The 25,010-nt window shown below is 42.6% G+C and overlaps 1 protein-coding gene across 1 annotated transcript; it reads left to right on the forward strand.

The window, feature by feature from the left end:
- Window positions 1-9,036: 9,036 nt before the first annotated feature.
- TMEM218 (transmembrane protein 218) lies at window positions 9,037-24,402 on the forward strand (the record flags this gene model as incomplete). Its single annotated transcript, XM_081891232.1, has 4 exons — window positions 9,037-9,329; window positions 11,479-11,589; window positions 13,874-13,976; window positions 24,265-24,402. Exons 2-4 carry the CDS (start codon window positions 11,480-11,482, stop codon window positions 24,400-24,402), a joined length of 351 nt encoding a protein of 116 aa, XP_081747358.1. The 5' UTR covers window positions 9,037-9,329; window position 11,479.
- Window positions 24,403-25,010: the final 608 nt, after the last annotated feature.

Raw genomic sequence — 25,010 nt, forward strand, 5'->3', positions numbered from 1 at the left:
ATCTACAGGCTCACCCGATGCTGTGTCTGGGTGGCATAGGTCTGGGCTTTAAACCTCTGTGTCCAAGTGTGTCTCCCCACCTCCTCCTGGAGAAATCCACATTTTACCCTAAATTAGAGCAAACAGCAATCAAGGGTGGATCTACACACGGGAAGCGCTATAAATAAGTCAGAAGTTAGATTGTTATAACAAAAGAAAAAGAAAATCCGTATTGAAAATCTTGTTTAAAAATTTCCTGCTCTCTGGTGCCATCTGGTGTTGCATGTTTATAGTGCATTCAAATTGCTGTTTCTTTACTAATGTAGCTGAGTTCTGGGTTTCCCAGAGATTGTCGTTTGCTCTGATTCAGTGTGATGCAAAAAGAAGCCTAGATGAGCCCTGTGTGATTGAATCCAGAATTGCCCCAGATGGGCAATTGAAACAGGTTGGAAGGGGACAGTGCTTCTAGAAGTTGCAAGCTATTTTAGGGGATGTAAGGAAGGCTGTGCTCTGTCCTCCAACACCTCACCGACGCACCTTGCAGCCTGTCTCTGCTGGGTGGTAAGGCCAGCCTTGATCTGCTGCATAATCTTTCCCTGCTGTTAAAAGAAGACATGCAAAATCTCCAGGTGTTGTGACCTGATGAGCTCAGCCAGGGATCAGCTCTCAGTACTCTTGGCTTGAACATAAAGTTGTCGGACACACAAAACCAAGGGTGTTTTCACACATGACACCAGAATCACCGTTGATGCCTTCTTATCTGAAAGAATGGATGTTTCTGGTGCAGAGTACAAAACTGGGAGGGTGGGCTGGGATTGGAGGGAGCTAAAGAGATTTAAAGCAAAACCTCTAGCTGGTTTGAATTTTGCATTCACATCACTCATCCTACAAAATGCAAAGAAAGTGATTTTGCGTCTCATCTATAATGCAAACTTAGACCACTATGAATCAGATTAAGTTGTCACAGGTTTCTTTTTGTAGAGCGATAGTTCTTAAGGTTCCTTGGTTGGGATTTGTTTGAGGGTTGAAAATGGGTTCATGTTTATATTAGAGTCTGTGTAGCGTAGTAGACGGTGTTAAGCTCTCAAGCTGGGTTCAAATCTCATCTTAGTGTAGCTTACTTATTCCACAGTAATAGGTACATTCCATGGGATTCACCCATCCACAGATAAGGGTACTCTCCCTGATTTTGGCATAGACTGGAAAAGAATAAAATTAAAACTGTTAAATAAAATTTATCAGTGCTGTACTGACTGATTCATAGTTCAAGACAAAGAGAGCTGCGCTGTGGGCTTGAATATTATGAATTCAATGCTGGGGATAAATCAGATGGAAAGGTTTCTATGTGCAAAAGCATCAAGCAACAGCTGTGAAATGCCATTTTAAAACGCAAATGTGTACAAGTTGTGTTAATGTTGTATTTATTCTGCTTTGCTAGAAATGGCAACATCATTTTCTATTTTCTGTCACCACAGTGCTTCTGTTTAGTTGCAACATCAGCTGCTGTTATTTCAAGAAAAGATGCATGGCTGTGTTGATTCTTCTTAGTAATTACTTTGCTCTGCAGGTATTTCATGATTCCATCGCTTGACGGTGGCCACAAGATAGAATAAAATGGTACATGTTCAGAAATCTCCCCTGCACATAGTTCTTTCCTGCTGTTTTCATGGGAGAATCGTGTGGTAATGGAAGCACACATGTGCAGAATTTGGGGGGAGTAGTGGTGTTGCCCAGCGACATTCATTGTTGTGTCACACCCAGAGGTGTGAGTGAAATTTAGTGAAACCTGTTGATGTATCCGTCAAGTAGCCACAGTTCACTCAACAGGTACCGAAGTGTGAAAGGAACATTAGAGCATGGGACAAAAGCACTAGCATTATAATCAGGAAAACTAATGTCACGTTCCCCACAACTGAATGCACCCTCAGTAAAGACATCATCTGCACATGTGCAGCGGATGTCTAAAATGTACACCTCAGCTTAACCATAGCTTAAGTTTTAAAGTCAGGTGGCACCTGCCACCACAGAAGGACTTTTGGATTGATTCGGCATAAACACCAGCGTGTGAGGAGATTCTGCAAATAATAGACTTACCAGCTGCAAAAAAGGAAAAAAGAAAAAGGAGAGTAATACAAATTCACACAGAAGCACATTATGGTTTATTTCAACTCGCCTGTGGAAACAGCTCAGAGGCCACAAAAGAAGGAAGGATAACAACAGGAAGATTTAAAGAAGGAACTATTGGAAACTCAAGGCAGTAGAAACATAAGATGATTGGAACCCCACTGAACTGGAAGCATGGGAAGCCCCAACAAAAAATTATAATTTGGCAGAATATTTGGACTATATGATATGTATTTGTATAATTTGGAATACTTAATGCGATTTGATTGGATTGTTAAAATGGAAAATTTAATAAAAATTATTTAAGTTTTAAAATCAGACGGAAGTTGAAGGAAAACACATCAGTAAACAGTATTACTCAAGAAACGAATGGATAGAGGTGGATTGTGGCTAGCATCATGTGTTCTCAGCTTTAAAAAGCAGTGACGGAAGCACACTGGAGCCAGAATAAATGGTAATGTGCACATAGCCTAAGAAATCAGAGATGCTCCATTTTGGAACAGGTCTTAGAACAAAAAAAAGGGGGGGGGAGAAAGAAACTGCAAGAAGAACTGGATGTCCGACAGAAAAATTCACTGCCTGTGTAAACTCACAAAAGGTCAAAACAATCTTTCACTTTCACAAAGTAAAGCCTTATTCTGGAAGCTGTCGTAATATTAGCATTTACTGGGAACAAGGCACCTAAGGGTACGTCTTATGAAGTTCTGGCAGATCCACTCAGTAGGGGCTATAAATTGTTTCCTGCTTAATGGATGTTTGGCAGCCGCTTTAGATGAAATTAATTTCACAGACCTGGAAGGAGCCTGCTCCAATGCCAGTGTATAGCGCAGAATCCTTGGTGTGATGGAGCAAACCTGGTAAGGCCTAAAGTGGGTTTGGTCAGCACCCAGAAACCTGGTGCATAATGAAAGTAATAATATTTATTATTTTGTTAACTTAGACCATTTCCATATATAGAGACAGCAATTTAAAAAGCAGAGACATCACCTTGCCAACAAAGGTCCGTATAGTTGAAGCTATGGTTTTCCAAGTAGTGATGTATGGAAGTGAGAGCTGGACCATAAAGAAGGCTGATCGCCGAAGAATTGATGCTTTTGAATTATGGTGCTGGAGGAGACTCTTAAGAGTCCCATGGACTGCAAGAAGATCAAACCTCTCCATTCTGAAGGAAATCAGCCCTGGGTGCTCACTGGAAGGACAGATCCTGAAGCTGAAGCTCCAATACTTTGGCTACCTCATGAGAAGAGAAGACTCCCTGGAAAAGACCCTGATGTTGGGAAAGATGGAGGGCACAAGGAGAAGGGGACGACAGAGGACGAGATGGTTGGACAGTGTTCTTGAAGCTACCAGCATGAGTTTGACCAAACTGCGGGAAGCAGTGGAAGACAGGAGTGCCTGGCGTGCCCCTGTCCAGGGGGTCACGAAGAGTCGGGCACGACTAAACGACTAAACAACAACAAATATATATATATACCCTCTAAGGTATGCACAGCAAGCTAAAACATACAAAATAAATGCATCAATACAAATGTCTGCATAAATATATACCAGTCACCACCCATCCAATGATTTCAAGCCTGCTGGTCAGCAGTGTTCCAGGGCATCGTGCAAGATCCTGCGTGGTGCTTTGAAGTCCCAACATCATGTAATTTCATTGTGAGGTGAGCCGATTGACAGGTGTCCAGCCATGCCCACCTGTCAAATTCCCCCCCCCCCGAGGGGTAGGTGAGATTATGATCTGGTTCGCCAGCCAGATAAGGTCCCCCACCCCTGAAATTGAGGATTTCTTCAGAGTAGGACAAAGAAACCACACTAACAACCAGGAATCTAAGCCGGTGTTTCCCAAACTTGGATCTCTAGCTCTTTTTGGACTACAACTCCCATCATCCCTAGCTAGCATGAGCAGTGGTCAGGGATGATGGGAATTGTAGTCCGAAAATAGCTGGAGACTCAAGTTTGGGAAACACTGATCTAAGCAGCCTAATACCAAGTCAGGCTATTTATGAATATATCCCCACAATGGCTACACTGACTCCAGAAGTCTTTCCTCTCATCTACTACCTGGACCATTTGGGGGGGTTGGAAATCGAGGGTAGGGTCACTCAGTCTGTGATCCACAGCGATGTCAGTAATGTTGATCAAAGAAACACAGGCGATACATTAGGGAAGGTCCATTTTGGGGTGAGCTTCTCCACAGAATATTTCCACTCCTCAATGATCAGTCAGGAAAGGCATACTTACCTTGAGCTAGCGATTATTTACGGTTCATGGCTGAGACGCCCTCGCAAATTTCTAAGATGCTTTTCTCTCCTGTGCCCTCCTTTATTGCCATTTGGTTAAAAGGTCAGATATTTTCAAAGGTGCTTTAAAAAAACACACCATTTGGGTTAATGGGAGGTCATCCTAAGGCATGGTTCCTAAGCCTGACTGTATTATTGTTTCCCTCCTACATTCCCTTTCTTACTATGGCATGGAATCTGCATTCCTGTCTTGCTGTGGCACACCTGGATCTGGACTGCAAATGCTGATTTATGGAAAGAGAAGCAAGGATTGTGTTATTCACATTCCCTGCCCTCTGTCTCTGGGTTGCTATGACCTTTCCCATCTGCATGTTCTCCTCCAAGTTAGCGGTGTTTCAGAAAGGTCAGGCAGCTGTAATTTGCCCTAACTTCTTTTTCCAGTTCAGTTCCACCACCTTTTTCCCTCTCTCACCCACCTCTTCATCTCCGAACTCTGTTTCGAATCTGGAAAAGCTTAATTCCCTGTGCTGTGAAATCCTGTGTTATGGAACACAGAGGAAATGTATGAATATGAGTGTGGCGGAAAAAGACACTGGGTTCGAGATCATGGTTTGGGGTGGAGGGTAGAGTGTCCAGAAAGACTGACAAGCCACTCCTGGAAAATAATGGAAACCTAGACAATCTTTGAAACCTCTTTGCACTGAAGGATTTTAGAGGGCATCTATTAAATCTCTTCATATCCATGGCTTTCTGTTTAGCATGGCTATCCCTTCCAGCTTTCACAGTGACTAGCCAGATGCCTTCAGGAAGTCCGCAAGTAAGGCATGAGGATAAATAGCCTTCTTGCTGTTGTATGCAAATTGTAATAGTATTTCTTGTTGTTATTATTATTATTAGTCTTTTCTTATATGAATGCAGGCCCTCTTAGTAGTTCATAGAGACCCAGGCCCCCTTCCAGCTTATGAGACCCCTAGCTATAATAACATTTTTTAAAAAAAGACGACACACTAAATTTTGTGTCTAATCTTCTGCCATCAGTGTTGATATATCTGTATATATCATAAACATTTTGAAAACCCTTTAATACAGGGGTCAGCAACCTTTTTCACCCGTGGGCCTGTCCACCATCCCTCAGACCATGTGGTGGACCGGATTATATTTTGAAGAAAAAAATGAACGAATTCCTATGCCTCACAAAAAACCCAGAGATGCATTTTAAATAAAAGGACACATTCTACTCATGTAAAAACATGTTGATTCCCGGACAGTCCATGGGCCGGATTGACAAGGCGATTGGGCCGCATCCGGCCTATGGGCCTTAGGTTGCCTACCCCTGCTTTAATATGATCAAATCTGTATCAGCCAACAACAAAAAAGCTATGACTTTTACCAAATCGTATCCTTTTTATTTGCTTAAACTTGCAGCACGAAGCTGAGAGCTCATGTCACATTTGGGTCCCCTGTGCCTATAAATAAGCTGAGAAACTTATTAAATGCCAACAAATCAGCAATTGTCTAAAATTCTGCACGCCCACCCACCCTGGGCCCAATAGCCCTCTTGTACCCCCACCCTCCAGCCCTACATTACGAATGTGTCTAATGCCCTTTTAAAGCTGTCTGCTGGAGGATATATCAACATGAGGCAAAAGTAAGATTGAGCTCACACAGACAGTATCTTCGTTTCTTACTGACGCTGCTGGACTTTTAAACAAAACAGAAATCCAGATACTGCAGTCCCTTAGCAAATCTGGGAAAAGAGAAAAAAGGGGGGGGGAGGAAAAGGACAGATGGTAAATTAGTTGCAAGTTGATATTACAAGTGTTTCTATTTTGGATCTTCTCTTAATGTTCAAAATACCACAAGCATGACAAGCATAGGAATGTTTTCCTCTATATATAAAAAAAGTTTTTAGCAGAGAAAATGCAGAGACACATGTGCATATACCACTATTTCATCTCTGCACCACCTTTGCCCAAAAATGAATTAATATATTGGGAGGGGGAGCACCCAAAGTTGTTGAGCTTTTTTTTAGGAAATCAAAGTTGGGGGCAGAATTGAGTACTTTCAATGCTTTTCACTTTTCATATTAGTGGATCTGCACTATGCCTTTAGTACTGTATTGGGCTTTGGTACAATAGGAACATTAGAATAAAAAAAATAAGAATGATAACCCCCTATTTCAGTGTCACACTTTTTTTTATTAAGTACAAATTAGAAAAAAATACAAATATGCAAAAAAAGAAAATACACAAGAGAAAATACATATAACCAAGAAAATAATTAGAAAATATTTTGTCTCTTTTTATATTTTGTTATTTATGCCTCTATAAAATACTATTCACAATAAAGAGGAGAAATGAAAGATAATGAAAGGTATAAGAAAAAAGAACAAAGAGAAAATAAATAAGTAGGAGAAAAAGATCAAAAGTGAAAATTTTAAAAGTAGACAAGCTCTCACACATTTTATTGTCAGTGATCTTGGGCACCATGGGGAAAGGCAGTGTTAAACCCTCATTGTGTTTATACAGTAAAAATGGGTCACAAATTCGGAATAACTTTGCCACTTTCTTGCGGAAGGGCTTCTCGTTATTGTTATTTTTAGCTCATCCCCAGCGCTAGCTAATTTGACATTTTTTTTGGGGGGGGGGCATCTATTTAAATGCAATTAGCATGCATTGCATTGTTCCTTGGACAGACCCGCTCATCGGAGCGGCAGTCTGATTCTGCGCGACTCCAGCGGGAGCGACGGCTCTCGTTCCGACGGGGGAGGCCGGCGGGCAGAAGCCGAATAGCCGATTGGTGCAGAGCGCGCTCCCCCTCCTCCCCTGAGCCAATCGGCCGACGCGTTCCGGAAAAGCCGCGGCGCCCTCTGGCAGAAGGCTTCGGGTTGCCCATGGTAACCTCCAATCCGGTCTGGAAAGAGGGATGAAACGAAAGCAGTCATTGGCTCCCGCCGGGCGGGGTGGACTAGAATCTTCTCTGGGATTGGTTAAGGTGGTTGAGGCGAAGATTGAAAACTTCCACGGAGGGGCCTTCACCGCCTGTGCGGGACTTGCCCGCAGGTAGGGAGCGGGACAGGCGCCGCTTTGGGCTCCGCTCTGTGAGGGGGAAACCCCTGGGTCTGTTACAGCGGCAAAGCTTTGGTTTCCAAAGGGCTTCAAGCTCGCATTTCCTCTCACACAACAGCCCTGCGAGGTTTGGCTCACCTTGTTGTGCCAGGCAGGGATTCAACAGGTGAAGCTTTATGGCCTCTACCTGTTGGGAGAAGCTGCATCTATCTAACACGCCCCCCCCCCGGTTTCCTCTTTCACACAACTGTTAAAAGCATAGAAGCGCTTAATAGGCATTTATTTTACTCTCTCCTCCCTCCCCATCACTTCTTGGCCTGACCTACTTTGCAGGGTTTTTGTGAGGCCTGTTAAAGCGGGGGGTGGGATGTTAATATTATTTTATTAACAGTTATTTTATTAATATTTATTATCAGTATTTATTATTTTATTAACTGCTAAAATGATTATTTTATTAATTGTTATTTTATAATTATTTTATCATTAACTGCTAAAATGATTATTAATTGTTATTATTTAATCATTTCATTAACTGCTAACTGATTATTGTTTATTTTATCATTTATTATTTTATTATCTGCTAAAATTATTATTTTATTAATAACTGTTCCGTCGTATCATTAGGCTTTTTTTATTATTATTACAGTGGAACCTTGATTTTCGAACGGCTCCATTGATGAACATCTCGGAACGCCGAAAAGCTGGAAGTAACTGCTTCCGTTTTCGAACGCACCTCAGAAGTCGAACTCCCGAGGTGGCTTCCATATTGAGCTTTTCGTATTATTTTTTCTGTTTTGAGGCTTCCGTATTGCATTTTCAGTTTTTGAACGTTTCAGAAATTGGACAGTCTTCTGGAATGGATTACGTTCATACGCCAAAGCGTGTTCTTAATGTTGTACACCGACCTGGGATCTTCTGATAAAAGACGGTAAATGAATGGAATAAATAAAAATATAACTCAAAGGAGGGTATGCGAACTATTGTGTTCTGCCCTGAGCTTGGAGATCCTTGGTGGGGTACTTTATTTATCTTTTACCCTGCACTTCCACTTCCCTGGAAGCCCCCAGAATAGCTTATGGATCAAGAGAGTCCCTGCCCTCAGGCTCAGATGTTGTGCTGGTCCCGAGGGTTAACCGTGCGATGAGGTCCAAGTCCAGTCCAAGGTTGAGGGTGCAGTATGGAGGCTGTCGGTCAAAGCTCAAGCTGGGTCCAAGGCAGGGAGTCGGGTGAGGTCAGGAGCTCCAGCAGAAGAGCAGGACAGAGTGCAGGCAGGAACAGGCTACCAACAATGTTGCTCCTGCAACTGGGGACTGGGTCTGGCTGGCTTTTATCTGCCCCGAGGCATAGGGCGGCCCCGGTCCACAGGTGACTCGCCTCTCCTGGCCTGGAGGTGAGCACTCCTTCCTCCTGCGGGAACTTAGTTCCCTCCGCCTCTCTGCCCTGAGCCTCTGCAGCTCAGGATAGGCTGGAGGGTTACCGGACCCAGAGGCAACCTCAGCTTCCTCTGATGGGGCTGAGAGTGGAGCACCTGCAGGCAATGGGTCCTCCATCACCTCAAGAGCCAGAGCAGACTCAGCTGATGCCTCCACCTGAGGATCCAGCACAGGTGAGGACCTTCAGCTTCAAGCCCCAGCCCCGGCTCAGCTGGTTCTGGAGGCGGGGACTCCTGTGCAGGCTGGGATTCCTCAAGTTCAGCCTCCGAGTCTGAATCCCAGGCCATCACAGATGTGTTGGAAAAGGAAAAGGGAAAGTTCATGCTCTTGGTTACAGGTTCTTCTAGTGATCAGGTGGGATGGAAACATAACGCAGCAAAAGGGAGAAAGCTTAATCTGTTTCATTTCTGCTCCTAGTTTGCTGCTTTGAAAGGCGCAAGAGGCCCCACCAGAAGGAGGAGGAAGAAGCGTTTGCTTACTGTGAAGTAAGTCTGTAATATTTCTATTTTGCAAGTTGGGAACTGAACCTAAGATCAGACCTTCATCTCATCCAGGATCCTGTTTCATACAGTGGCCAACCACAAATTGGGCATAAAGACAATGCGATGTTTTCATCCATGAGTTCTCTTAAGGGAGTTTCACATTTTATGGGGCAGCAATCATGCTTGACTGTGGCCAGTGACATACATTTTTGGTTCAATATCCATTATTTTTAATCATTTTTTAAACCCATGTCTAGGGTTGCCATATGTTCCTCCTTTAAAAATTTTGTCCCTTCTGCTAGACATTTTTACAAGCTTCCAGATGGGCAGTAAAGACTTACTTCTTTCAGTTTGCTTTTTTCCCTAAACAAGCCCTGGGTTCCTATTGATCTTTTTACCAGGACAGTGGTACCTTGGGTTACATACGCTTCAGGTTACAGACGCTTCAGGTTACAGACTCCGCTAACCCAGAAATAGTACCTTGGGTTAATAACTTTGCTTCAGGATGAGAACAGAAATTGTGCTCCGGCGGCACAGCGGCAGCAGAAGGCCCTGATAGCTAAAGTGGTGCTTCAGGTTAAGAACAGTTTCAGGTTAAGAACGGATCTCCGGAATGAATTAAGTACTTAACCCGAGGTACCACTGTAATTGAATAGCCGTACTGGTATCTGAATGGCATGTTCATGGCTTTCCTTAATTGGTTTTAAATTACATTATGCTGCGTGATACTGTTTTTATGGTTATTTATGGTTCATGTTGTTTTTAAAATAGAATTTTACATATAATATATTCAAAAATCATACAATTCAAAGAAATTCAAAATGTACAGTACTTGGACACACTGCATTGATACATTGGTAGTATTATCTTGTTGCATGTACCGCATTTTTCGGCCCATAGGGCGCACCTAGTTTTTTTTGGGGGGGGGGGGGGAATAAAGAAAGAAAAAAAAATCGGGATGCAGGCTGCTATCCGCAAGCCTAGGGAGCCCGGTGCGCACCGACCCCTCTCGCTCTCCAAGCTTCAGCCAAAGCCTGCATTCGCCCCATAGGACGCACACACATTTCCCCTTCATTTTTCGAGGGAGAAAAGTGTGTCCTATAGGGCGAAAAATACGGTAATTGTAATGATACACCATCCTTATATTTTTTTTCAGGGGACCCTGATTGTTCTTAAGATAATTTTTTTAATTTTTTTTTATTTCGATTCATAACGTGTATTTAAAATCTATTTTGGGAACTGCCTTGCAATGTTATTCCCCCTTAAAAGATGGCTTCTAAATATTGTAAATTAGCAACCTTGTACTCGGTGTTGTTCAAGAATTCTAAGAAACCAAAGAATCAGTTCTTAGAGGTTCTCTCTGCCATCTTGATTCAAAAAACCACCCAATGGTATGAAAATTTATATGAAAATTTACCCCCTGATCTCAAGAGCCATATTGGGTTGCAATATCTTAAGAGGTCAGGGTGGATAAAAATCAATGATTTAAAAAAATAATTAAATCGGATTTTTAAAATAAAATCCTTTTGGAGGAAAAATCTTTCTAAAGATAGTTTTCTATTTAAGTTACATTATAGTCCTAAGGCTATTCATCAGGAAATAAGGATTTGTTTTAAGTTTTTTCTGTGTGCTAAAACTTAATCTGTTGTTTTTAAAAATCATTTAACCACATCAGTTAGCAAACATGGATACATATGCTATAATATTGTTTTAGTTAAGTAAATTGTTATTAGGGAAATGATTATTTTTCTCCTTCCAATAAAGTACAGCAGAAAAGTTGTCCAAATATAAACAATAATTTCATAATTATGTATTTCTATTAGTATAACCAAATTAGTAATTTTTGATATAACTGTAAAAACAACTCTGAATATTATTCCAAAAATGAAACCTTCATATGGCTGTAAATATTAAGATTATACCAGCAAGAATGAGTCTTTCTGTAAAAAAAAAAAAAGATTTAAATCAAGTCTTACTGACTAGTGATTTAAATCAAGTCTGACTAGTGATTTAAATTGATTTGATTTAAATCAAATCCACCCTGTAAGAGGTGTTGAAATGCACAGCTTCCACAGATACCAAACCCCCAGGAATGAATGGGAAAGGTGGTGCTATGCTAACAAAAAGTTCAGCAGTGCTTCTTTCTTTGCAGGATGCCTGGCACAATTCTTGGAGTTGGACCAGGAGTATTTATCTTAGCGCTGCTCTGGGTACTGACCTTGCTGCTCTGCGTGTTGTTATCCAGAGCTTCTGGACTCGCTAGGTAAGGTGCCGTCTCCTGCTGGGAAAGTAATTGGAGAGGAAACTGCTAACCACATGGATTTCAGGCAAATATTTCAGCCATTCCTCCTCAGAAGAAGGTTGGGTTCCATCATTTAATTAATTACATGTTGCTTCCCCACCTTTCACTCCAGGGAGCTCAAGGTGTGGTGATTTTTAGTGCTTTGTCACAAGAGACCCTTGATTGATTTTTGGAGGGGACAGAAAAGATATCGGAGGTGCTAACCAGCCTACTACTGATCTATTCTGAATTATTATTTTTCTCCATGTATTTTTTTTAGAGTGAAGCAACTATGTTTAGAGGGGAGGAGAATACTGCGGATTAATGGGGTTTTATAAATAAAAAAACCCAGGGCAGCAATGTTTAGGCGATGTTTTTTTAAAATAAAAATTGATCAACTGAAAAGGTGCACCAATTCGTCACAGCTAATCTTTTAAAAATGCAGGTACTCATGGAAACTGCAGATAGCAAGTACCAGCTTAGAAGAAACTTTCCTTATCTTTCTCACAGAGGAGTGAATGCCTTTTCTAGGGTGATGCCTGCTATGATATCATGTAAAACAGGAGCATCCTTTTTTCCTTCAGAACTAATGTTTTTCTGAAGTTGCAAGTTTTATTTAATCAATTAATCCGCTGAAACTTGTATAATTAACCAGCCAAGATTTATTTAATTGGAGAGCAGCCTTTAAAAAACAAAACCCCAAGTATTCAAAATGTGGATTGTGAAATTATTTGAAAAGTATAATAGACTCATTAAATCCCCTGCCACCACCAAAACAAAATGAAAGACTTCTCCGTGTTCTATCCAATTATTCTCAGGAAAGACTTGGGATATTTAATATCTTCCTTTTTACTGCATAATGTTTCATTTGTAAAATCAAATATTCATAGCATTTTTAATGAGGAAGGGTTACCTGATCATTTTGCTTGTGTACTTGGCTTTCTTTTCTTACTTACGATTTGATAAATTAGTGAGTCTTTGCTTGTCTAATTCATCTCCAGCTATTGGCTAGGTACCCAAATTTGGTATGGCTAGGGTGTCTATTTCTTCAGCAGCTGGGAAGACCCAATATCAGGTCTTCCTATATCTTGTATCCTATGCCCCCCCCCCACAGGAGCCATATGATTGTCACCTTATGTCTCTGCCCCCCCCCTTTTAAAAAAAATGTAGACGACATTTTATGATTTTATCTTTGCAGTGGACATTAATGTCAATTTTTTGTTGTTTTTATTTGGCAAAGGCTATAAGTAATAAACAATGTCAAAGGAAAATTGGCAGCCACATATCCTCTACTTAATCTAATAAGAGCATCTTTTAGCTTCTCAAGACATGGTGTATATTGGCAGTTATTGCACAGCCTTTTTCTATTAAAAAAAAAAAAGGAAAGGAAGCTGGCATCAAAAGGATGTGGGCTGCAGAATACACTTTTTCCAGAACTGGCCATATCCTTCCGAGGATCCTTCCTGTAGTGTAGTGAGGTAGACTCCAGTCCTGGTATATTCATAGTGCACTTTTCACTGGTGTCATTGCATTGATTCTTGAAAAATTGCACCCTAAAGTTACAGTCATTAAACATTTTGGGCTGTATCCAATGTAGCACTAAGTTGCTTATTCCATTAGCAAAGATTTACACTTGTGGAGAATGGGACTTCCCGCCCGCCCCAACCCAAAATCTGTTATTGGGGTTCCCTCAATCCTCTAGACAGATTTGGAGAGGGAAGGGGGGTGGAGTTCTGCTGTGCAAACATAAATCCTTGCACTAATGAAATGAGTGCATTGAATGTCACTCTTTGCTAAAGATTCGTCCATTTGGGGCTGCTCTGGGAGGTTCTATTGTCCACTGTGATGCAAGGAGGAGCTGAGGTGCTTGCAAACAGCAGAAGATGCTAGCATACTGGAAGCCAAATCCTGTGCAGGTCTTCACACCTGGATGCCTGGCATAGTCTGTTAAATTTCCTGGGTCAGTGGGAGAGAAGGCAGCCATAGCTCCCTTCTACCTGTTCTCACCACTTTCACCATCTAGATTCCTGGGTTCTTGCTTCCTGGTAGCAGACAAGGGAATGAGCGGATTCTATGACCAGGAAGGTAAAGGGTGGGAACTGCCCTGGTTGCTTTCTGCTCTGCCCTATTGGTGCATTTAAAGGAGTGTGTGTCCAGGTAGTGACATGGAGCAACTCTATGTGGGTTTATTTACCGGTAAATCTTCTTCTAAGAAAGTGTGGCTAGGATTAGCTAGTGATTCCTGTGGTTTCTCCTCTCTCTCCAGGTTCTCTGTCATTGTGGTTTTCTTAGCTGCTGTGATGATCACGTTGGTTCTGTTGCTTTTCCCTCGTGCCAGCGAGTTGCCTACACCGGCTACAGAAATTAAGGTAAAGTTATTGAGAAGCTCGCCCTCCACAAATCTGTAACATTTCATACTAACGGTTTCAAATACGTGCTGTTTATAAGCCAACACAGATTTCAAGAGGGCCAAGTTCTAGCACCAAGTATAGTCCCAGTGAATTTGCATCAGCACAAGGGGTTGGCTAATTGAACATTTCCCAAGGGAAACCAAATGCCGCCAGGTTGAGTGAGTCATCGTTGGGAAAGGGATAAGAGAACTCAGCATGCTGCCACGAAAGGGCTACAAGATGACGTAAGGCCACGATTGGTATTTGGGAGTCAGGTGTTCAGGCTAAGAGCAGGCACCTATTTAGTTATTTGACTTATTAATCTCATTCTACCTAGAAGGTCTCCAGTCAGCTTACATTTAAATACATAAACATAAATGCATTATACCATAGCTGGGGGGGAATAAAACATTAAATGTTTTCATTCAATAATCAAAAACAGCCCCACCACCCCACGAGCCATAGGAAGGCAGGGAATGGGAAGCCTTTCACTAGTACTGTACTGAAAGGATGTAAGGGAAGGTGCTAGATGGAACTCAGTGGGGAGAGCATTCCACAGTTGAGGAGCCACGACTGAAAAGACTCTCCCTTCTCATCACGCTCTGAAGACAAGCTTAGAGGTCAGGTGGGAGCCAGTAAGTTTGGAAGTGAAGAGAACCAGCTGGCATGCCTTAGTAGCTAATTGTCCAGACTGAGCAAAGTTAGCAGGATTCATTCATTCACTCATTCAGAAATTTATAGCCCTGCATTTTGAGGAACTTTCTTCCCAGAGCAGCTTACAGTCTCTAGTAAAAACCAACTCCACCCGACAAACAATAAACCCACGGAAAAAAAAGTGAAATACTGAAATAGAAGACAATACAGATGGGGCCTGTGAAAACAGTTTTCTTGTCAACCATTAAAAATGAAAGAAAGTCTTGAGGGTGGGGTGGTGGTGGTTAGTGTTTAATTACATCTCTCAAACAGCCTGATTTAGCAGCAGGATCTCTGTCCCTTTGACCCTTCCCATTCCCAAAGCCAACAAACAAACAAACACAACCCCTTTTAGTTGAAAAGTGGCTGTGTGTGTGTGTAACTTGAGGATTCTCACTAGCTGAAATGGGGCCTTCCTCTTCAAGACAAGGAAGGTTGCGATGTAAGTGCCGTGCTTTCAAATACAGGCCTTTCTGAAGGCCTTTGTATCACCTGACTACCCAGGCCAGGAGAATACTGTATTGGAAACAAAATGACATATAACCATACCGATACATTAATACAAATCATCATGAATGCACAATGAAGAGGACTTCTGGAGAGCCCCTTGATCTCTTCATTTGATTGATGGCATTAGGTAGGTAGGAAGGGGAAAGAAGAAAACCATTTCAGATGTTGGTTCATGCAGCCCCCAACCCCCCCCCCCAATCATGCAGGCAGGCTTATTTGCAGATGCCACAGACTTCCTATCTTTGTCCATACATGGAAATTTGTGTGTGCCCCTGCAGACATTTTTATTTGGTACATGCTGGTACAAGGAAGGTACGTCAGGTGCATATGGATCACGTGGTCATGGCCTTGGATGCCTCCTTAGTTATGGGTGCAGGAGTGCCCTTGCTTCAGCAGTTCACTATGTTAAGGCCCTACATGCCAGAGAAATGTGAACCGGGCCTCTTCAGGGTTTGCATCTCCCAAACAAGAAAGATGGCTTCCCATTGCAATCTCCCACTAGCTGGAGATTGAGGGAGGTTGCAGTGCCAATATAAGAGCCATAATTACCATTAGGTGTAATGGAGATAAATGAAGGACAATCAAAATGCATTCAACTAATGTTTCATAGAAAATATTGCAGTGTGGGTGCGCTTCATAATGTACCTCTAAAAGACAATGGTGTTATGTGTGATATAGTGATGCACAGAAGGAAAAATCAATCTGTATAAAAAGCATTGCGGTTTGTTGCCTGAGATTAATCAATGGCTTAATTTACAATATGCATCAACATTTCGCCTCCACTTTGCCACTGTTATCATTTACGTACATTTTCTTTTGTCCGTCTGCACTCTGCTTCCTTTTACCCAGTTGAAAGAGTAAGATCTCTAGATAGTGGGAGGGGTTATAGTTCAGGTGCAGGGCATGTCCTTTGAATGCAGAAGTTCCCTGGTTCAATTGCTGGTATCTCCAGCGTAGGGAAGAAATAGTAGCTTAGTAGTAAAGCACATGCAGAAATGGGTTTTGGATCCTTATTCAAGCCAAGAACTACATTACCCCAATGGGAAGCTGTCAATGACTCTTTCCAGAACTGGACAGGGCAAGAGCCAAGAGTTTGTACAATCCCACACCTTTAGTGCACGCAGAACCACAAAAAGCAAGGCCTAGATGCTGGAATGAGGGAGAAAGAGCAGGAGAGCATTTCTTTGCTATGCGCTGAGAAAGGGACTCCATTTCTCAGTGTGTGGCATAGAAGCAAAGCAGTCTGCTTGCAAGGAAAGAGAGCGATTTCTTTCTCTTCATTCAGCTTAGGAATGCTGCCATCTGCCCATGGAGAAAAGGAGTTCCTTCCTTGCTGTGAAGCACAAAAAGAAGAGAGCAGTTGGTGGGGAAGGTTTCATGGACCAGACCTAGGTTCAATCCATGGCATCTCTAGGTAAAAACAGTGCAGATGATGAGCAGGTGATGAGATGGACCCTGCCCAAGATCCTGGAGAGTACCAGTCAGAGGAGGGCAAATAGTCTGATCTGGTGTAAGGCAGCACCTTAAGTTTCTGCAATCCGCTTCATGTCAGAGGACTCTTAATTCCAAAGTAGGGAGTGAGTTTTTTGTCTAGACAGTCCACTATTGAATCTTGGTTGGGGGCTAATTTTGTCTTCAGACGTTGGAGTGGAGAAAATCTTTTTTTTTTTTAAAGTGTTTGAGCTAGCAAGATGACCCTGGAATGGAATGTTTGCACTATTTACCCGTCACCCTATTAGGTGCATTATAGCAGCCTGAGGGGAAATGCTTTTACACTGAGGTTTGTTTGCAAAGTGAATCTGTTTCCACTCTGGGTCATTTGCAAGAGAAATAGGTTGCTTCACTAGAAGGTGCATAGAAGATGCCTGGCTTTGCGTTCATCAGCACATGGGCATACTTGTCTGTAACCAGGTTTATTGCATATTAGCAGGAAACTCTGGTTGCGACTGCTTGTTAAAATATTGAGGAAGCTATCTGGTACCTCTTTCTGCTCCTTTTTCATTTTTCTGATATCCAGCAGTAGTTGGAAGAAGGTAGATCAGGATCAATTGGTAGATCTCTGAGTAACTTGCAGCAGATCAGCAGGGACTTCCAACTCCTAGTGGAAGTCAACAATAGAGAAAACAAAAAAAGCTGTTTTTAGTTCCTAAATTAGGAAATCAAGTATGTGCACACATGGGAAAGAAATGGAAGGGATCTGTCTGAGAGTTCTTGGGCTGAATATTCAGCCCCGTCACTCCTCCCTTTGCACGTAGCAGGAAACAAGCCAAGAAGCCACAGTTAAACTATACCTTGGCTTACAAATCCCAGATTGTACAGAAGCCAGCTTTAAACCATGGCTGTGTAGCTTGGCTTCTTTGAAAGCCAGTGACCATATTTTCATGGTTTGCATGTAACAGGAAACTATGGTTAACTGTGACTTCCTGGTGTTTCCCTGCTTGTCGGAAGGGACTGCATGCGACTGCAAGAAGTTCATGCATATCCCAGCTTATTAAACAAGGGTTTGATCATTTATACACAGTCCAGCTTTCCCTCTTCAACTTGTTCAACTTGTTTTCCTGACAGCTCCTCGCATAACTGTTTTAACTTCTGCTCCACCACATCTCATTGCAGAGAAAAGTTTTAAGATTAGAGCAAAGGTCCATCTAATCCAATGTCCTGTTCCCCACAGTGATTCTGGAAAGCCCAGAAGCAGAGCATAAAGACAATCGCCCTCCCTACTCTTTCCCCCCACCTCAAATGGTAATCAGAGGCACATGGCCTCTGAACACAGGTGTTTCATTTAGTCATTGTGGCTAAATCAATGGAAGTGTCCTATGTAGATTTGTTTCATCCTCTCTTCAAAGCCATTTAAGCCAGTTGTCCTCACCATAAAAATAAAAAGAGCCCTGCTGGGTCAGGCCAAAGGCCCACCTAGCCCAGCACCCAGCCAGGTGCCTTTGGGTAGCCCACAAGGAAGACACAAACAGTACTCTCCCAGCTTGTGATTCTCAGCAGCTGGTATTCAAAGGCATCCTGTATCAACATAGCTAGGGGCATGTATGTGTGGATTAGTTCTACTTCTTCTCTACCTGCCAAATCTTATGCAAGCTTCCATTAATGGTTGTCTTTGCTCTTAACTGAGATTGCCTATGTTCTGACTAAGAAACCTGCATAGGTTGAAAGCTTGTATATATTCAGCAAACTTTCCACTGTGACCCCATGGTCACCAATGCCACATTCCCTGTTATTCCTCCCTCTTCTGCCTGCCTCCTTGCCTGATTATTGTGCTCTGATATTACTGCGTCCTACCTGTTTGCCTCCAACAGTCTCCAGCATCCAGTGGAGCTTTCTCGGGGTGATACCCTGCCCAAAAGGTTACTTTTCCCTTCTATTTTTGTTCCACCTGTAACAACAAGACGCTTTTGATTTCTGTTGTTGCTTAATTTTAATGTATTGATGGTTAGTTTTGGCTCTTTGTCTGCTAGGTCTTTGATGTTAATTTCAGCCTGGCAATTGTGTTTTAATGATGGATTGTTGTTAAATTTGTGCTTGCGTTTGCATTTTTGGAAAGCCCTTCAAGCACTTCTATTGAAAGGGAAAAGCAGGGTATAAATCTTTGTTACTTGTAAGTCACTTTGCAAGGATTTGTAGCCTGGAAGGTGGAACGATAAAAGCTGCAGTGAGATGCATAAATCTGTGCTGTTACACACTACAAGCAGAAGGCCAAACTATTTGATCCAGAGAGTTACTGGATTCTTCTCCGTGTCCTCTTTTTCAGAAGCCTTGAACCCTCAACCCATTTCTCTACATTGCCCTAAATTTAAAAAGAGAAAGAGAAAAGTTATTCACGGTGGAGTTTTTTGTTGCTTCAGAGTTAAATCTTTTGATTTAACAGACTGACAGTCTGTTAAGAAGACCGCTGAATAAATGGCTGGCAATGAAGATGCGGATTTTAATTGTGATGATCACATCATCTTTGATCCTGGAAGCTCTTTTTTAATTATCTTGGTGCTGACACTTGGCTGCTATTAGAGTGCTTATCCCACCTCCGGGTGCCCTTTCTCCAGAGGCAACAGTAATCCTACCCGCTTTCCCCCCAAACCCCCACTTTCACTAGCACAGCTGCTGCCTCCAGCAGATTTCACCGATAATCAAATGTTCCTTCTCAAGGCTTTCCCCTGCTGCAAGATTAACAACCTCCCCCCCACCCCCGGTCTGAATTTCCATTACCAGCAGTTTGGCTCCCTCATGGATCAGCTTCGGAGGAAATTCTCCCTCTTCCCAAAGGTTTCCTGGTCCTAATTATTTAAACTCCACATTCATTACATAGTCCTTCTCCTGTCTTCATCTCCTAGAGACACTGGGAATGTTTTGAGCTCTCTGGCGCAAAGGCTCCTTCCTGACTGCATTCCTCTACAAGGCCCCGCTGCCGCCACACTCCAACAGCAGGGGAAATCACCTAGACTTACTTAGGACAGCTGTATCTTTCTTTCTTCTTCTGAAGAACTTTATTGTCTGCAATTTCAGTTTATAGCACATGCACCCTTGTTACAAAGAATTAAAACCTCATTTCTCGGACCCCAAAGCGTCTGTTGGGGGTGGAATTGCATTTTCCCTTGCCAACTGGGTCACTGCAATTTGGAGTGCTGCCTAGAATGTGATTACATGGGAAAATAGGGATTTGCCCTGTACTGAGTCCTTCAAGCGAGTTACTGTCAACATGGACTGGCAGTGGCTCCCCAGGGTTCCAGATGGTCCTACCTGGAGATGCCTGAGATTCAACTTGGGGCTTTCTGCATGCAGAGCATGTAATGTAATGTGCCACAGCAAGAGTGTCATGGACAACTGTTAAGTAGTGTCTGTGCTTCTAGGACAAGGACAGAATACAACTTCTCCCATTTCCTTAGCTGCAAGGAGATTTATACTAGGTACTAAATGTGACAAATCCAGACTTTGCCTTGATTGTGCTCCCCCACCCCCTGATGTGCTCTTGGATGCATGCCGCGTGATATTTGCAAAAGAAAGGAAGACAGAGTGAGTGTTGCACAGCTTCCTCATATACACACAGCAAAGTTTCCCCTCTACCCCACTCCATTCCAGAGAGCAACTAGGGATAGTAGAATTGCTATTTTCTCACTCAAGGGTAGGCAGAAGGTAGACCAGTGCCCACTTTTTGGACCACTGAACAATGCCTGGTAGGTCCGCTTGGTTGCTTGGAATTCTTGCAAAGAATGCTGACCTCAGTGTCTCCTGGTCTGAACCAGCAAACCACTACCTATGCTGGTTTGCAGTCCTGTACATGCACTTTTGCTTAACACTGATGATGGTGGTGGTGGTGGTGATTTTATACCTTGCCCATCTGGCTAGGTTCCCCCAGCCACTCTGGGCGGCTCACAGCATATCTAAAAACATAATAAAAACACCAAACGTTAAAAACCACCCAATACAGGGCTGCCTTCAGATGTCTTCTAAAAGTTGTGTAGTTCTTTATCTCCTTGACATCTCAAGGGATTCCACAGGGCGGGCGCCACTGCCGGGAAGGCCCTCTGCCTGGTTCCTTGTAACTTTGCTTCTTGCAGTAATAATTAATAATGGCAGAACTGCACCAAGCTCTTGTGTGGCTACAAGATGCTCAGGGCACCCTTGATCCACAAAGGCAGATCTGCCTTGTGTCCTGAAGGAGCAGACTGCTGGTGGCATAGGAGCTAAGTAGGGCACCAAGAAGTGCCTGTTGGAGACTGGTTCAATATGAGACATCCTAGCTTCTTAAGAGATGGGAAAGGTGCCATGGGTTTGAGACCTCTAGGAGCCAAGGGGGACTGTAGCAGTAGAGTTCAGCAGGTAACAAGTCTATGTTGGAAATGAACAGGAGTCTGCTGTACATATGGAGCTGGCAACAAGTGATATCACAAGTATGTTCTGGCCTTGGTGATGGAGGTGGTGCAAAAAGGCAAGGAGAAGCAATGAAGAAAGAGCAGTCGATCCAGCGAAGAAGGCTGCATGTCCTAAGAAGCGGAGCAGCTAATGCCCTGTTTCATGGATATATTTATACCTAGCAGGTGTCAGCAAGGGCCAGTCAGTCGTCTGCTCTGAGTGTAGAGTCTTGCAAAGTAGTACCGTATTGGCCTGAATATAAGCCACACCCGAATATAAGTCGCTCCATTAAAATTTCGCAGGCACTCACACCTGTTCCGTTTTACCGTATGTCTGTTTCAGCAGCGATATTGTAAAAGCCCATTTTTGTAAGGTTGCAAATGTAAGGTGGCTTACCACACTTCAACTTTTCATGGTCAGAGTTTGGGGGAAAAAAGTGAGGCTTGTATTCAGGCCAGTACGGTATTCCTTCTGTTTTGGAACCCATTACTAGGTTAAGCCTGGTGTCAAAGCAAATCTGTCCCTGTATATCTGAATTTTCAGTCCTGGCCTTATTTCAGCTACCACTCTCTACCCTCCATATTGTTCTTTTCCTCTATAGAATCACAGCAGGATCAGGAGAAACTGTGGAAGCTGGACTTAGCAGTGCAGTCTCTCTCTGAGAGACACTCCTGCACCGCAAAAGAGTCCATTCCGAGGATCTCTAGGACTCACCTCGGCAGCAGCCCAGCACAATATGGTATCAATAATACATGCCCTGAGCTTTCGGCACCCAAAGCCTGCTAATTGGCTAATTAAAAAGTGCAGTGTGTTGAGCGAGCAAACATGTCACCCACAGGAGACTTGTTCTGTAGCGGAGCCGAGGTCAAACTTGTGTTAATGCTGTTTCATGAAACTCACCTTTGCTGTAAGCAGAGTGTAGAGCAGTCCCAGGAGCTGGGAAGAGGGTGTGGGAACCCGTCTCTTACCGGTGGGGTGGGGTGCCTCACTACCAAAGTCTTCTTTTTATTTTATTTTTTTCCCAGGCTGTTCAGGGGTTCTTATATGGCAGCTTTAACCTCATTCCTCCTCTCTTGTTCTAGCATGCATCTCTACTTATATTTGTAGGGCAAACTGTCAGCTTTAACTTACCGGAGTTCAGTTTTCACTGCAAGGGCAGGGGGGCAACCGTGGGGCAGACAGAGCACAAGCCACCCGGACCCATGGCTTGCAAATAATTCAAGCCTTAATGAGCATGGAAGGAAAACTCAGAGACTTTTAATTTGTGCATTTATTCATTCCAGCAGCTTTTTTTTAAACTGTAAACAAGAATTGAATTCACTCTTGCATGAGAATATATTTGATACGAAATACAATTTGTTGAATTTGCTGGGATAAGTCCTCTGACCGGAGGCCAAAGCTACAGTATATGCTGCTAATTCTTTTTGTTGCTGTGGTTTCTCTTTAACTCTTTCTTGATTTTTTATCCTGAGACGTTGAATTTCACCTATCGTCTCCTTCTTGAAGTTGGCAAGGCATTGCAATGTTTGGCTTCTGGTTGTTGCAGTTTTAGCATATGGCTCTCAGGATACAATCAACAATGAAATCAATGCAAGACAGGAAAATTCAAATTGACTGTAAAACAGCCAACAACAGAGCAGTACTTAAAATATACATACAATGGTGGCCAAAATTGTGGAAACCTTTTGGGAAAAGCGTGTTTCCGAGGTTTGATGGCTTATAACACCACTTTGTTTTGGAGTAATACCATAAAATTATATATCACTGGAAAGATAATTTAATGAAGAATGTAATGCAACAAAGTTTGTTCAATTATCTGTATTCTATCAAAAGTTATAGCCAAATTACCAGAAAAAAGAAGCACAACTTGCTTAGGTTGATATGCAGTACCTTTCCTTCATTTGAATGTAGCCAATGAGCATGAGTGTTAGAGAGCCAGTCATCAAACCTCAGAAAAACACTTTCCCCAAAAGGTTTCCACAATTTTGTCCACTAGTGTAGGACTTTAAAAGATGGGTCTTTGGATGGCCCTGAAAAGATACCAGATTAGGAGCCAAGCAAGCCTTCTTAGGGAGAGAGTTCCATGAGCAGAAACACTCCATCACCAATGAAGAAACCCTTTCCTCGGTTTCCTGCCTTGCCTCTCACAATAAGGCCTCCTAGTGGAGAGACTGTCAGTGAGCTTGGCGCACAAAAAGGTTGATGTTCAAGTCTTTCCGCGGTGTTTGCTCACCCAGGCAGAGGGAGCAAGGGATGAGATGCATCAGCCATTCCATCTGGCAGTGGCTGTGTGGCAGGCAGGGAAAGAAGTGTGCAGGGACACTTCATTGGCGCTGCTGAGAGACCCTCAATGCTTGGCTCCTCTCGTTGAACTGTTTTCCATTCCAGCTGCTCAGTGTAAGAGCTTTGTAACAAATAATTATTTCCCGAGTTTGCTTTCCCTGCTCCAAATACACTTTCCTTTTGTGTCGTGTCTTTTTAGATGTTAACCCTGAGCGCAGGAGATTCGTCTTGCTTTTTTAATCTGTGAGCACCCCTTTTATTTATTTAAGAGGGCCTTCTCGGTAGTGGCGCCCGCCCTGTGGAACACCCTCCCATCAGATGTCAAAGAAATAAACAACTATCTGAGTTTTAGAAGACATCTGAAGGCAGCCCTGTTTAGGGAAGTTTTTAATGCTTGATGTTTTATCTTGTTTTTAATATTCTGTTGGGAGCTGTCCAGAGTGGCTGGGGAAACCCAGCCAGATGGGTGGGGTATAAATAAATAAATGATGATGATGATGATGATGAAATAGAACCATCTAATTGCACATCTATGCAGCATTTTTCAAATTAGGCCTTCTGTGCCTTTAATGCAACCCTTCACTGCCTCCATACACCAAGAACTTCAGCCTGTCTGGCCTTTATCTGATGTCCAGCCAGCCATATTATCTTAGATTTCTAGAGTTGGAAATAAACAACTGTCTGACTTTTAGAAGACATCTGAAGACAGCCCTGTTTAGGGAAGTTTTTAATGTTTGATTCTATTTTTAATATTCTGCTGATTCTATTTTTAATATTCTGCTGGGAGCCGCTCAGAGTGGGAAACCCAGCCAGATGGGTGGGGTATAAATAAATTATTATTATTATTACTCAAAGGAGAAGAAAAACAAGTAAGTCTGCTGTCATTGATATGCTCAGCTGTCACTTGTGCAATTTGTCTTCTCAGATTGTCGACACCTTCTTTATCGGCCGCTTCGCCCTGCTGTCCCTTCTCTGTGTGGTCATCATTGGGTGCCTCTTCATGGTTTTGGTTCACTATGTACTGCAACCAGTGTATGCCAAGCCCTTGCGAACCACTTCTTAAGAAGACAAGCTGCCAGTCGCTGGTGCCACTTTGTCCTTGGGGAGCAATACTTTTCTTTAACAAAAGGAAAGCAAACTTAAATTGCTGCGATCAAAATGTTCTGTTAATTTTTAAATATATGTGTGTATGTATAATTTTGTTACTAATATCATGTTGTATGACATCCTGAGCTTTTCAGTAGAAGAGAGATTGCAAATTTTGTAAATACAGTTAAATGTAATGCAAGTTCTAAGCCTGCTCTTCATGTTGTGGTCGTCCCTGTCCCCCCCTTCAGTTCACCTCCCTTGCAAAATATGTTTATAAGGTGTGTTTACATAGCAGTAGCAGTATAGGTTGGCTGTATTGATTCTGGTCCATGTCAACTATAGTATTAGTAGCTGCTTTTTAGCTAGGACAACTTATTAAATAAAGAGACATTTTTTCACATTAAATTCCGATTTGACTTTTAACCAGTTTCTGTTTCCCTCTATGCTGTAGTCAAAGAAACTATGCCTGTGTATTTCTTTGTGGTAACTTCTGTATTTAGTGCTTTTAATTTAATGGATCCCCAAGGGCTTATTTATTGTCTACCCCCTCCTTCCTGACACAGGTGAGAGATGCTAATGAGT

The sequence above is a fragment of the Podarcis melisellensis genome (genome assembly GCF_964234715.1).
Source record: "Podarcis melisellensis genome assembly, chromosome: 15".
Lineage (NCBI taxonomy): Eukaryota > Metazoa > Chordata > Lepidosauria > Squamata > Lacertidae > Podarcis > Podarcis melisellensis.